The sequence below is a fragment of the Dendropsophus ebraccatus genome, chromosome 5, assembly GCF_027789765.1.
Source record: "Dendropsophus ebraccatus isolate aDenEbr1 chromosome 5, aDenEbr1.pat, whole genome shotgun sequence".
In the NCBI taxonomy this organism is placed as follows: Eukaryota; Metazoa; Chordata; class Amphibia; order Anura; family Hylidae; genus Dendropsophus; species Dendropsophus ebraccatus.
In genome coordinates, this window is record NC_091458.1 from 133,864,612 (window position 1) to 133,880,231 (window position 15,620).

The 15,620-nt window shown below is 41.0% G+C and overlaps 1 protein-coding gene across 1 annotated transcript in view; it reads right to left on the minus strand.

Annotated features, from left to right (window-relative positions):
* Window positions 1-15,620, minus strand: part of ADGRB2 (adhesion G protein-coupled receptor B2) — a 145,472-nt gene that overhangs the window by 6,094 nt on the left and 123,758 nt on the right. Inside the window, exons 20-25 of the mRNA XM_069972977.1 lie at window positions 12,398-12,483; window positions 8,938-9,033; window positions 7,216-7,387; window positions 5,751-5,846; window positions 2,434-2,512; window positions 191-828 (exon numbers count right to left, since the gene is read on the minus strand). Of these exons, the coding sequence (XP_069829078.1) occupies window positions 191-828; window positions 2,434-2,512; window positions 5,751-5,846; window positions 7,216-7,387; window positions 8,938-9,033; window positions 12,398-12,483 (1,167 nt within the window). The remainder of the gene's footprint in view (window positions 1-190; window positions 829-2,433; window positions 2,513-5,750; window positions 5,847-7,215; window positions 7,388-8,937; window positions 9,034-12,397; window positions 12,484-15,620) is intronic.

Sequence of the window (15,620 nt, forward strand, 5' to 3'; positions counted from 1 at the left end):
CACTGAGACTGAGAAGAGCAACGTAGAAGGACCATACTTGGAACGAGAGGAGAAGGGTTTTTTTTTTGTCTTTTTGACAATGAAATGTAATGAGAGAAGGGATAACAGGTAAAGGGATTTTTTGGAGAACAATAGACCAAGGCACGCAAGAGAAGCACATAGAGCAAAACATATTTCTTCCACCTCTCACCTCAAGAGACCCAGCACTCATAGATGGACCAGGCACTGTGCGAGGCATTGTACGACTACGCTCATTCATCTCTGAGGCCAGGATCTGCCGGACAGAGGGTGGTTGTTTAAATGGTAGTCCATACTGATGCTGTGCTGGAACATATGGTGGGGTGAGATTTACGTTAATGTGGTCCACTGACAGGAAATTAGGGTAACTATCCGTCTCACTCTGTTGACGACCTTTTCCTAATTCGGAAAGCTTCATGTTAAGTTTTCCGTGGTCCCGATTAAAAGGTTTGAGACTCAAAGTCCGTCTGGGGAGAACCATGTATTCACTTTCCAGCGATGGCTCCTGAGGACCATCCCCAAAGTCTAAAGGCCACAAATTTCCCTCTGGACACAAATAAAGGGGGCCACGCTCCAAATTGATCTCTTTTTTTGGAAGAGGTTCATTCAGCTCATTCACTTGGTTGTGGGTGATTTTTGGCACCTGCAATAGTATGCCTCCTGGGGAGGAGAGGTTACCGGGAAGGTGGGAGAAGCTGAGTCCATCGACACCTTTGTGCAACTTTAAGTCATCCTCATCATCCAGAGATATTCTGGATAGAGCTCCAGTCACGCTGGAAGGGTGGCATGTGTTTAGTTCCTTGAAGAGAACTGAAACAAAGAGGAAAAAAGTCAAATATAACAGTGCCTGAAGACTAGTCTAAGAGCCCTATTACAGGGAGCGATAATCAGATGAATCAGGATGTAATAAAGAGAACGATCAGCTGATGGAACAATCATCGGCTGATCATTTCTTTAGGTCCAGACCTAAAATCATCGGGCGTTGAGCGTTGCGGCCGGCGGTTTATGACTGTAGTATACATTAATAAAGTAATAACTCACCTAACCATGTTTGCTGGAATCCTCGGGCCTTCTCCTGTGTCCTTGGAGGCCTTCCCCAGTGCCTGTAGCTTTGCCTTCTCTGTGCTTACAGGCTGCTGGCCTCTAGGGCAATCACAGGCCAAGACAGGCAGCCGGCTGCTCAGCCTATCACTGTCCGAGACAGGCCGATAGTCTGTGCAGAGAAGGCAGAGCTGCAGATACCGGAGAAGGCCCTAGGACACCAGGGAATGTGGTAAGGTGAGTTATTACATCATTATTTTAAACTAAAGGCAAGGGCTGCACGGACATCGCTAATGATTTCTGTGCAGCCCTTGCTGCCCGATAGCCCGTGTACTTGCTCAGTAAATGAGTTTATGGTTATGTTCACACTATGTATATTTTCTCAAAAGGACGGCACGAAAATATATGTTGCCTTGCCCTCTATGGGATCCTGGCCAGAGCGAATACACATAGTAAACGTTCCGGCCGGGATCTCTCGCGGCGCCGTAGAGAACTGATTCAGTAAATAGCGGCTGCAGAAAACCGTCAGTGCACACAATGGAATGAGCGGCTCCGGACGCTCGCTCCATAGTGTGCAGTGGGGAGTTCTGATGTGGGCGCGCATGGTCGGGATCATCTTTTCAGAGACTGTCCGCTCAGTGACCCGGTCAAATCACAGACCGGCCGGACGCTTACGTTGTGTGAACATAGCCTATGATCGCGCTGTCACTGGTTCATTGTTAATAGCCACTAAAGAATATACAGTAAGTCCATTGAAATTAAGTATATTGCGTAAACATCTGGCACAAGGAACATAAGTATTCTGGGACGCAGTGACTTCTCCCTTAAAAAATGATCTGAAGAGTGCAATATTTGGAGTGACGATTTACATCCCTAATTAAAGGAGGCAGAAAATCACTGAAAAGAGAGCACCTTGTGAAACCACATGTTATTCTGCTGTGGAAAATGGATCCGAACAACTAACAGTATTATACCGCTCACATTTCAGCAGTGCTTTTCTATTGTGAAGGAACTGCTGAGTATAGTTTGATCGATAAAGTTTGAACAATGCCTAAGTATTTTTTTTCCTGCCAGTTTTTTTTTTTCAGCTTTATCCTTGAACCACTGCCAAAAGTCTGTACTATGAATAACATTTGCCAAATAATTGTCAGATCCAATTAATTTTAATAGATTTCCATTGAACTTCATTGGTTTGAACAGTGAGCGGAATAGCAGAGAGGTATTTTAACCAAAGGCTTGTAACATACCAAACAGCCTCCTATAGTTATTAAGTGTTTTAGCATTCAGGAATTTGACAGCGCCTTGACATACCGTCACAATTTTGGAGTCACATGGTACCAAAGTGGACAGACAGTAGACAAATATGATGCTCACCAGTTTCCCCATGTGCTGTGTACCACGATCCTTTCTCATCAGACTGACAAGCCAAGTCCACATCCTTTTCAAAATCTGTCTATAAAATGTAAATGAAGTATTAGGGCAGAATGTCAGTGTGAACACGCACCAATACAACACTAAATGGGAATCTGTCAGCTCCATATGCAGTGTCCTGATACTAATTTCCCAGCTGCTGTATGTATAAAGTTGTAGCGTGGTTGAGGAATATATTGCTTTGCATTCTAAGCTATGTTTTGGTATCACATATTCGGTGTATATACTATAGTTTACTTGTCACCTTGCTACACACTGTTTAACGGCATACAGTGAAGGATATTGTAAGTGCAAGGGTTAACATTTCTGCTGTCTTTGCCAAACTTAGTGTCTCATGTAAGGAAATAGGATGCTTTGGTCACATGATAACTCTCAACCAATGAGAGCAGTCCATAGTCCAGTCCCTGCCAAGTTAGAAAGAGTTGGACCTAAACCAGTCTAAACTAATCTGAGCCTGACCTCTGGTCACTGCACATATCTGTTAGCTCAGCTTCAGAAAAACTAGTTATCTATATAGCTGTAACTTTTCCTGAATTGCTGGGTATGCAGAAAGGGACATGCAAATAGGGGGGAAATTCCAGGATTAGATCCAGCCTTCTGACATCACATCTGAGCTGATTGTCTGCAAAAGTCAAACAAACAAAGGAGAAGATTCTGCCTCCAATCCAAACAGATGGGTTTCCTCTTCAGGATCCTAAGTCAAGTATTCCAGAAGTGGCTATTTACAATTTTTGCTGCTGCCTTTGAGTTCCAACACTTTGAACTCTAGAACTTCCCAAAATCAAGTAAAGAAAGTAACAATTTTCCAGTCCACGATGCAAGGATACATTCTACATTCTTCTACTTTCTTCTTTTAGTCCAGGGTTGGTAACATTGCTCAAGGGCCCCATAACATTGCCATTCTCTTCTTAGGCCTCTGGTTGGAGAATGTGCATATTGGCTTTTACATACCCTCGGAGTATTGTGTGACAGATCTGCAAAGTTCTTCTGTGAGTATGAATGTTCTCTTTTTAACCACAAAAAGCCAAACTGTCAACATCCTCATAAGCAGAGTTCAGTCTAATTGGACTGAGATCCCTTGAATCAGATCTGTAATCCATAGCGATCAAGCTAAACATTTCTACCAAAGTACCTTAAAGCCCAATTCTTAAGGTACTGCTAATGGCAGTGATCTTGAAGGGAAAGTGACCAAATATTCTTTATTATTATTATTATTTATTTATAAAGCGCCCTTAATTCCAGAGCGCTATACAGGCGACAGGGGTAACAAACAAGAACAGTACAAGATCAAAACATATTATATGAAGGCAAATGGCAGACTGGTACATGGGGAAGAGGACCCTGCCCGCGAGGCCTTACAATCTATATTCTTACCCCTAAATGTATACGCTATATCTACCTTGTGTTATACGAGACTATGGGGGACATTTATTATGAGGCTAAAATGCCTATTTTTATGGTGCAGATGGGCCCGATGTGTGTAAATATATTCACAAATACTGGTTTTGTGAATACTTTATTTGCTCTGGATCCCTTTGCGCTGTCTCCGCCAGAGGGGTGGGGAGGAAGCAGAGTAGGAGGTGCGGCTGCATCCCACAATATGCCATTGGATTTATATTGTACTCCAATACATATTATATATAGGCTCCCTCTCACGTGCGATGGCATAGATAAACATTATGTCTAGACACATTATATACATCTATGCAACCCTGCCCACTGATGATAGACTCTGTATTCATTCACTGTAACTATGATAGATTGAACTGTATACAGATGCTATTGTAGCCTGCTTAAGTAGATAAAATAAGCACATACTTTAGGAGTATTGAGAAGTTCAAACGTGATTGAGAATTTAGTATAACATTCATCAAGGGGATCTTTCCTATCTCTCCATAAGGCAGTATCTATTTTGTCTCGAGAATTCTGGCCCGGAGTGTTTGTCATTAAGTTATACAATCTCACCAGACATGAATGACTTCTCCCAAGCTGCATGAGGCTTAAGAAAACATGATGTATTATAAAGCACAATAGTAATAGGGCATTACTGTTTTATTTTTTCATGAGCATGGTCAGGGCACTTATGAAATCTTTGCCATCTTAAAGGGGTATTGTGCTTAAATTAAACTTTCAATATGCTGCTTCCCTTGCGGAGAACATATCAAACAGTCTATTCTTGCCATTCCTCACTTCCCTAATGTCCTCTTACATCATCATTGGGTCCTGGCTGAACAGCCCCGTCTCCACTTCCTAGATGGACTCATCTGGCTGTGACAGGCCCCTCAGCCAATCACTGGCCGTGGCAGTGTCATGTCTCAGTCAGTGATTGGCTAAGCAAGTGCCCCCCCCCCCCAATGAGTCCATCTCCGAAGTGGAGGCGGAGGAAACTGGGGAAGCGTAGAAAAGATAAGAATAGGCTATTTGTTATTTTGTCCCCAAGGGCAGCAGCATATTTAAAGTTTCATTTGAGTGGAACACCCCTTTAAGCGCTAAATTGGTCTTGGTGTTGCCTAAAAGCAAAAGTATATAGGGTATATTTATAATGATGTTATAATGATTATAACATCAGACTATCGAATGATATTCTAGTCTGTGGGTACTCCACTAAATTACCACGTTTCAATTTCCTTGAAAATGGTTTTGTAGTCAGATAATAAATTAAGTCCTAAAACATTAGGCAAGACCAAAATATGGAAAGTTATGGAAAAGCTCAATCTGCCTCCACCACTCCCAAACCTCCCATTCATTTCAATGTTGCAGTCAATCAATGATCAATTTTACACAGGACTAAAGCTGGTTCATGGATTTGGGAGGAATTATGAATAATAAAATGGAAAGTGTTTCTAATTTCTTACTGTAATTGGGGTTAAGGTTAAAATCTTTTCTATACACAATAGCCAATGTATATTTTCACATTTACACCAGTTTATAGATCTTAAAGGGATAATCTGGTATTATAAAATTGTATTTAAATAAAACTCTAAGATATATAACTTACAAATACTGTACAGTGCTATCACTAATAGTATTGGCTTCTGTGTGCTTTTGAGTGATTCAACCCTGACAGGAAGTTGAAAATAAAAGGACTACAAAACGTGTATTGTCTCCAGCTCCCCAGCTCCTCCCTCTCTGTAGACAACGCTTAAACTAAGGACAAGAGTGGTGTTTCTAGAAGCAAGTGACCATGTGTTTTTCTAAGCCTGGATAACAAATATTTAGCTATTCGATTGTATTTTTTAGTATGCTAATAGATGACTTACCATGATCTGGAGTTGGCCATTCTTGCAGGAGTTTGGAGAATCTTCATTTTCATCACTGCGGCACCCACCCATCTGGCATTTAACCACTTCTTGAACCTGTAGACACATGTAGAAAGACTACAGTAAACAAGAACAATGTGGGAAGGATGGCACCATGTTGACGGTGATGCTTGAGGTGCTGGGTATCCAGAAAAACAGTAGAGAAGACCCAGCACTCACCAAATAGTTCTGCTCATTTATTGTAGTGCAATAGGCATTAGGTACATTAAGGACGCGTTTCAGCCAAGCATGGCCTTCATCAGCTTAAAAAGTACTTCTTAAGCTGATGAAGGCCAACCTAGGCCGAAACGCATCCTTCTGCACTACAATAAATGAACAGAACTATTTGGTGAGTGCCAGGTCTTCTCTACAGTGAACAAAAAAAACATGATAAATTAAGACTACAAGGATGTCAATGCTACATGAAGCCAATCTAGGATTCACGCATCAGAGTACAGATGTTTCTCTTCCAGTGTATCTCGTGAACTATGCACAAAATGAATGTGTAGCCCTCACTATGTTAACCATTTTCCTATTAAAAAAATACATTTACAGCAAAATGCAAGCCCCTTTACTCTGGAGACAGGAGGGTACTGTGCTTATTTCCCCTGTACTGTATAGTCATTGGCCAGTTGCTTCCTCCATTGTTTGGTGATGTTATGGTGCTCTTGGAAAAAGAGAGCTCTGGAAAAGTATCTCCGACCATTGGGAAGTAGGACAATAACAAGATAAGGGGTTATGCCTATGGCATTGGTAAGGAATAGTGATGAGCGAACATCCTGATGTTTGGTTCGGATCCAGAACACGGAGATAAAAAAAATGATTGTGATGAGTTTGTGTTCGCCAAACATTTACGAACAAATAGTGAATGTACAGTAGAAGCGTACGTTTCGGTCTATGCACATGCGTACAGATTATCAGGTGCCAAGTGTACATTATGCAGTTGCGTACGTTCGCAAGTTCGAATATGTTCAAAAATTATCGTTACAACCATTCCGATCATCGAACAAATTGTTCATGATTGGCAAGCACAAACAATTAGCGGCATGTTCATACAAACATACGAACATTTATGAACATGTTCGCTCATCACTTGTAGGGAACCTTGGCTCTCAAGCTGTTGCAAAACTACAACTCGTAGTTGTAGTTTTGCAACAGCTGGATAGCCAAGGCTCCCAACCCCTGGTCTATGGTATTTAAGCCTTTAATACTAATCACACTACTAATGGCATGCTATGTGCACATGTATTATAAACTAGCAGAAAATCTTTTTTGTTAGGGTATAGCCTAGATTTCTTTGTATAGTTCTTAATATCACAGTATTTTGTTCTACAAATTGCTAATTATCAGAAGCCGCACAGCTTGATTTGTTTTCACGACATTTTGATAAAGTAGAAAGTAAGGAGTATTGATAGAAAATTCTCACCTCCCGGCGCAGAAAGCAATGTACTGTAATGATCACACAGCCTTGAACAGAATTGAATACCGCAAACAGGACTTGAAAGAGGATGGATCTGCGGTCAGTCATAGCCAAAACGGCCGACATCCACGTGAGGGCGAGCAGAGGAAGGACCACGCAGGAGCTCCAGAGAGATGCCCTGTATTAAGGGAGTGGAGACACGGTGCGAAAGAAGGGGGATAGAAAGAAAAGGGAAGAGAGATATAGAAATAAGATAGTGGTGAAAAGAAAGGTATGGGGAAAGACATGAATGGTCGAAAAAAAATGGTAATGATTGGAAATAAAAGTATGTTATAAAAACCAGAACCAAGAGCAATTGAAAAAGGAGATGCGCAACATAATGCAAAAAGTAAAGAGATACTCAGAAAGTATTGCAAATTAAAAGTAGTTAGAGAGGAGAGAAAGGTTAGAGAAAATAGAAAGCCATGAAGAGCAAGCCAGCGGTCAGTAACACAATAAAATGCACAGCGGCATGAAGGGAAATGCAAGTGGTGTGGGTAAGGAGAGATAAAAGATCAAGAATCCCAGGTTAGGTGTGAGCAGATGCACTCCTCACAATTTTCTCTTGTGAAGGCTTCTATGATTGGATGGAATAACTTTCCTCGTCTCGGGGGTAGTGTAGGGAGGAGGGAGGAGGGAGAAGAGTTACCGTAGTTGTCACCATCGGTGACATGTAGATAAAATGGTGGAGAAGGAGTTTATATCTACAGATAAGCAGGTACGTGTGGGAGAACAAGAGACTAGGGACAGGCACATTAATTCAGGACTTCAGTACAGGGAAGACATCACGCTGTGCAGGTGACAAATGACATATGGTGAATCCCATATCAATACTTTAGGAAATGTTCCATTCTCAAAGGAGAATAAACAAAAGAAAAGGCTGTATCTGGTAATGTTACTACTGCAGAAGGGCAAGCACCTTGATAGCTACTTGTTTAACTGTACAGTGCTGCAACATTGCTCATGTATGGAAAAGGGCTGAAGGGGTTATCCACCTAACAGCGGAAAAATGAAACGCTAGCTGGTCCTACTCGCCAAGTCCCCTTGAGTATTTTGAGCCGTCTCCTGACTTTCTAGCTGCTGTCATTCTTGAGTTACAAGTTTTGTTTTTTTTTAAAAAAAAGCTCTATAACCAAGATAGGAAACTACATTTCCCATCAAGCATTTCTTGATTGGTCTGTTTGCGTACTTGCCCCCTTAGCTTTCTTTCCTGCCCACTGCTGCATTTACTGACAGCAAGCAGAGATAGAACTTTTCATATTACAGAAACCTAGGCTCAGGGACACTTGTAAATCTATGGAAGCAGCACAGGTGCATGGAGATGAAGTAGATAATGTCTCCTAAGGGTTGGGTTACCAAGTCAATAGACAGCTAATCCGGCCCCCAGAGAGGAGATCACATGTCCTGTGGCTACAAAGGGAGGGGGGAGGAGGGAGCGGAGTGTGGTCAGAGTAGACCCAGAGTAGAGGATTTTAGAAATCCAGAGTGGATAAGAATGAGAAAAAAAGGAAAAGGGTGCAAGATAGGTTATAAAAGTATATTATACAAAGGGTCGTATTGGGATTTCTTAAAATATTGTTTTTGTTACAAGGATATATATATATATATATATATATATATATATATATATATATATATATATATATTTGTGTAACTGGAAGAAGGCAGAGAAAAGGAGAAAAGACTAACACAGCATTGTTGGCAGTAGCTGCAGATAGATTTGCACTGGGCAGCACTCCACAAGTAGAACATATCAGCGGCAGGTTCCTGCAGGATATCTCAATTCTGCAACACCACATCACAACAAGCCAAGACCATGCAGAATAGGGAGGATTTAGTGGAAAACAAATAAAAACAAACAAACAACAACAAAAAAAATAACAACCAGAGAGTAAAATAGAAATATTTTATAGCAAGGTAAGGGATGGCCCAAGAGAAATGCAGAAAGAATAGTATTTTTATATAGTAAAAAATGTGATAAAAAAAGAACACAAAGGCACATAACACATATCATGTGTGTTTTCATGCAAAAATATATCATTTTATGCATGCATAAAAGAAGTCCCATTTATACAACAATATAAAATCCATCATACAGAATTAGAGTACATGGGGGGATGAAGGAGGTCAGGTTGGTAGGGGAAGACAGGAAGGAGCAGATATGAGGAATACAGAGACAGAAGGGAAAAGCCACGAGGAGATATGGGGCACACAAGAAAGAGATAATAGAGCGAAGATGGGGGAGAGAAATAAAAGGAAGTGTGTTAGATCAGCTCTGGACTGGCAGGAAGGCAGAACCTGGTTAGCATGAGATGGATACAAGGAAGGGGAACCTCCATCACCTTTACCCCACATTTAGTATTTTGGCCTAGCCCATTTGCGTCTCTCTCCAGATGCTGTTCCCCCATGTAACCAGTACTTGTTATCCAACAACATCTGGAGAGTAACTCTCATACTTTTTATGTTTTTTGGATCAAACGCAGCTGCAAAAATTAAATGACCTGGGATCTGTGAGCCATGACTAGTATTTCATTGGAAGGGGAAATGGTACATTGCATCTACACACAGCAACAAGCACACAAACAAACAAATGCCTCGACACAGGATACACATGGGACAATCACAGTATCAACTTTTCTGCAAGTGTGAATCTGCACATTTCTTTCTGCAGCAGAACAATGTAATTTCACCACTGGTAGAGTGAGATTGTGAGCCCCAACGTAGCCCTCCCCACATCTCAAAAGGCTTTCTTCCAAGACGGGGGATCTGAGCAAGTACGCTCTGGTGAGAAGAAGGCTTCAGCCGTCTTCTGCTTGCCAGACAACCCTTTTAAATCTTGGCAGCTAGTCTTCTGCTCAGCAAAGTGTGCTGTACTGTACATAGCCTGCACAGGCCGTCATAGTGCTAAGAGAGAGAATTTGCTGACTACTACAATTAGCGATCTCCTGGCACAACAAGACTAGGACAAACAGAAGATATGGGTGCCAGTGTTTGGAGAGAAAGCATCCTAGTCTTCTTTAGAGTTGATCGAACCTCTGGAAATCTTAGGGCACCCAGGCTGTCTCCTTCTTCCCCACGGTCCAGGAAGGCATCAGCAATCAAATGCGGCAGGTTCGTGAATGTTCAAGTTCAATCGAACTTAGGATTTCTCGAGGTTCGATCGACTCTAGTCTTCTTTCCAGAAGAGGACACTAACAACTTTAATTCCCTACAACCAGAAGACAGAAAGCTATAATAGGAGTTATGAAAACAGGGGAAAATGAATTATGTTCTTAGCCCTGTTGGAGCATTATATTCCGAGATGAGTGCAACTTGGCCATGCTGAAATCCATCCAAACCCAGGAAGGCCAAAGGCTACATCCATGTTTTCCAGGACTCTCTACGTATATTTCAGTCAGTATTGTGGTCCTCATATTTCAACCAAAACCAGGAGTGGATTAAAAACACAGAAAGGGTCTGTTCACACAATGTTGAAATTGAGTGGATAGCCGCCATTTAATGGCAAATATTTGCTGTTATTTTAAAACAACGGCTGTTATATTGAAATAATGGCAGTTATTTACTGTTATATGGCGGCCATCCACTCAATTTCAACATTGTGTGAACAGATCCTTTCTGTGTTTTTAATCCACTCCTGGTTTTGGTTGCAATATGAGGACCACAATACTGACTGAAATATACGTAGTGTGAACCCAGCCGGGTAAAGCTGCATCCAACTTCTTTAGCCACAAGTATTCCAATGCGGAGACTTCTGGGTTCAGAAGGACTTGAGCATCCAAGAGTTTTGGCTGGAAAGCTTATGCTGGGGGAACAGCTACTGAAAGATGTAGCCACTATCTTTGTATCGCGTCTTCTTCAGAATGACAAGAATGTTGGTAAGGCAATAGTAAGGCCCATATACTGTAGATTCACAAAATATATTACTGGGTCATTGTAGTATGCTACTAATGTTATTATATAAAATAGAGAGTAGGAGGTGGCTTGGTACCGAAACACTACCGCCAAGTGGGGAAATTATTGCTACATCAATGAACAGAAATAGCCAATTAGCGTTCGACACCATCCAAGGATCTCACAGCTAAGTTTATCAGCATTTACTGGAAGAAGTTGGAAGGTGATAAGAATTAGAGTAATTAAGAGTGTTTTAAGGGACCTGATATAAAATAAGCCATACCTTTTATTGCTAATTTTATAGCTTACAAAATAGATATATTAACATGCATTAAAACCGCTTTAAAGTGCATTATGCCATTGGCTATTTCCTTATTGCATTTGAAGTGAAAATGCAAACCCTGAAAAGTATCAGATTAGGATAAAAAAACTGAAGAAAAGGCGCCAAAAGATTATCACATTTGCTGCTATTTAAAGTACATCTGTCACCAAAAAGGTGACCTTTTAACTCTGAGCATCACGAAAAAGAGCTGATGTAGTTGGTTTTACCAGCGACATGTAAGCAGCTTCCCCATATCTGAACAACAGATGGTTATGTACTGTATAGTGCTGGACTGGCCCACCAGAGGACCGGAGAATCCTTCGGTGGGCCCCCAGCTTTAGAACCTGCACTAACACTGACTGACATGTCGTTTCTCACTGGTTCTTTATTGGTGGGCCCCCAGGGTAATTCTCTCTGGTGGGCCCCAGATACCCCAGGCCGACACTGGTTATGTAGTGCTGTACTATGGAGCAGTGCTGGTACATGCTACATCATCTGCTCAACCATAGTTGGCTAATGCGGTGGATGCACTTACTTCAACTATTAAAGGACATTTTTCAGATTCTTGAGGTATACTCAGCAATCCTTATAAAATAGATTGGTCTTCATACTTGGAGAAAAGTGTTACAGTCGAAATGTTTAGAGGGATTTTAATAGCGCACATTAGGCGCACACTACTTCAACTTCTTTACTGATGCCCATGATAGAAAGTGCACTTTTCTGGTGACCATTGCACTTTACCAAACAGTGCAGAGACACACAAGCATCACAGACAGACGCTAACATTGGCAGGATACGGAAATACCCTTGATCAACATACTCATGACACAGTAGACCCATAAACATTACACATGAAGAAATATGCAAGAACATATACAGCAGGATCAAAAATGCAGGTCAATGCTTTGGTGGAAAACTGAGAAAAAAAGTACTCACCCCGCTCTCTGCTTTTTGGATTTGTCTGATATACCATCCCGAGACATTAGTTTGTTGAAGACAATTATGCCAATCAGCATGTTCACCTATGGGACAGAAGCCGGCAGAACAAAAAGATCTATGAAGAACAGACCTTTCATGTGCATCTTCTTCAAAGATACAGGGATTTGACTGGTCTGTAGAGTTATGTTCACTGTGACGGTCGGCATTTAGCGACAAAACCATTATTTGTTGTTCGTCCGCCCAATAAAAACAGCCATCATTTTGACAATGTGAACATAGCCATAGACTGATATTAAGTGACACCACTTTTCTCTATTCAATACTTTGTGAGCTCCAAGCTATAGCATGCTGAACAGTGTTGGGGCAGTTAGTAAAATGCTGACTTTTATAAAGGCACTGTTATTGGCTCTGTAGGGGTATTATGACTTGTAGTAATGAAAAAGTGATTTTTAGGATGTCTTATGGGGAAACATAGCAGGTGCAATGGGGGGGGGGGCATTGTAGAAGTAATTACAAGTGTGCAAGTAAACTGATGGAAATGCTCCAGATGAATTGGAAACAGACAAAGGTACAGTACAGTAGTGTCTCTATAAGTGGGCTATTACAGCTCTATACAACTCAGGGGCTGTACAGTGTGATAATACTGTACACCCGTGTGCACAAGCCCTAACAGTCCATAAACAAGAATATAAACATGAAGAAGGAAATGTGACTGGAGCTGTACTATAAAAATACTCTGTCACCTCTATACTCCCTGTATTACAGCAACAATAAAAGACACTGACTTAGAATTTGATAGAGAGGTGACTACTAATTTTGGTGATAATTAGAGATGAGCCAAAGGGAATCGAGCAAATCAATTGTTAAGGAAATTCGCAAAAAAAAACAAAAAACCAAAATGGCAGCCGCACATGCTGTCTAGAGCATCACTGGGAGGGAGAAAGGGATTAACCATAATCCCCAGCACCCATCCAATCAGCTGCAGGCCCCTCTGTTATGTCAGCTCCTCCCCTTCACCGTCTATATAAGGCGGTTCAGTAACGGAGGAGGCCAGTGTGGAGGAGAAAGCAGGATGGCAGCAGGCAGTTACAGCAGAGCAGTGAGAGACTAACAGAGTGATATCGGGACAGGGAGGAGAGACTAACAGAGTGATATAGGGACATAGAGAAGAGGATAGGATAAGAGGGCTTAGAAATGGTGGAAATTGGATGACTGACTGGCTGATTTTTGCCATTTTTTTTTTAATTGTTCTTTTCCGATTTTTGACACTTTTACAACAACGTCCTTTAAAAATTTCTCCCCTCTGTAATAGTCCCAGTACTGAAGCTACTATAGTTTTGGCTGTTTTAATGAAATTCGTTAAGATTCGTTAAGAATCTTTAGTTTAGTTCAACTGAAAATTCACAAAGCTCGCGAAAAGAACTTTTGGCTCCTTCACTCATCTCTAGTGATAATGGAGACCACTACTAAGACTCCTGCATTTGTGGGCTGTAAGAGAAGTGAGTAGAAAGATAAAAATTACAGTCAGCAGCTTTTAAGCTTTTTACTGATTGCTGTAGTTTCATGGGGTTTTGGGGGGTGATAGAGTCTTTTTATGATATTTTACTATTTGCAGTAAAGTATGTTCCACTTGATGTCAGAAATGTACAAACAAGCTATACACATTGCAATGGTAATTTTGAGAGGACTTCGTATTGAATGTTTTATTAAAAAAAAAAAAAGAGTTGCGTTAGATGCTCTGTAAGTAGGTTCCATCACAGATTTCTTTATATTTGAGCTGAAATATTTTTTCAAGTCCCTTGTATACGCAGACGTCAGAAAAGTGTGAAGTATTTATTTTTCCATTTACTGATGGGGCAACTATCTACCTTCATGGGGCACCTATTAAAACTGAGAAACAAGTATGTATACCAGGGGGCACCTATTTAAACTGGGAAGGCAACTGTCTACATACTGGGGAGCACCTGATTACCTACTGGAAAGCAACTACCTAATGGGGGAATTTTTTTTAATCTTCTGGAGCAAATATATATGTACTGGGGGTAATTATCAACATCCTGGGAGGCAAATGATCTGCCTTCTGGGAGCAACTACTATCTACTTACTCGGGGACAACTACCTACTGGGGACACTTATCTAACAACTTGAGGTCACTGCCTACTGATGGGGTATTATCACCATTTGAGGCACTATGGACAGGGAAAAGACAAGGATGATGGTGGAAAACTGCACAGACTAAGGCTGGGTTCACACTGTGCTTTTAGTCTGTTTTACGTATACATTTTATGGGGGGGGAGACACAAAAAACTGATGCAATTGTGTGCAGTCCGTTTGGATCCATTTTTCCATTGACTTTGGTTATATATATATATATATATATATATATATATATATATATATATATATAGATCAAAACTGATGCTTTTTTCAGCATACACAAAAGTGTGGAGGACAGAGAGGACATTCCCTGTTAGTCACAGTCTCCAAAGCCTGAGTAAAACTCTTATCCACCACTATATGTGACTGTATGTGGGAAGTTTTAGTGGTGGTAATATATGAAATATATATATATATATATATATATATATATATATATATATATATATATATATACACACCATATTTTCCCGCGTATAAGATGACTTTTTAACCCCCAAAAATCTTCTTAGAAGTCAGGGGTCGTCTAATACGCCGGGTATGGTCGCCCCATAGGATAGGGGAGCTAAAAAATAGTCGCTTCCCCACTGTATGGAAGTACCAGAAGCCTCTGTCATTCTTCCGAAACTCTCCCTGCAGCCAAGTGTCTCTGAGCTTCGCTGATGAGATGATTGGCTGCTCGGGATAGCAGTACGCCACACTGCCTGCGCGGGGAACAGGAACAGGAGGCGCATAGAGGCCGGGAATGGGCCCCAGGTGAGTTAACTGTATTTTTTTTTAAATTTAGCTGCAGTTAACCCCTTTAACATTAACATTTTCCATCGTATAAGGCGAACCCCTACAATCTTCTTGAAAGTCAGGAGTCGGCTTATACGACCAGTCGCCTTATACACCGGAAAATACGATATATATATATATATATATATATATATATATATACATATATTTAGTCAAAGACACTATTTTATTTAAGGAACTAAAGAAAAAATTAGCAAGTAATGAGTGTATCATTTAGGCTAGGCTCGAAGCATAGTCACCATCTTGAAAGCCAATATATTAGATG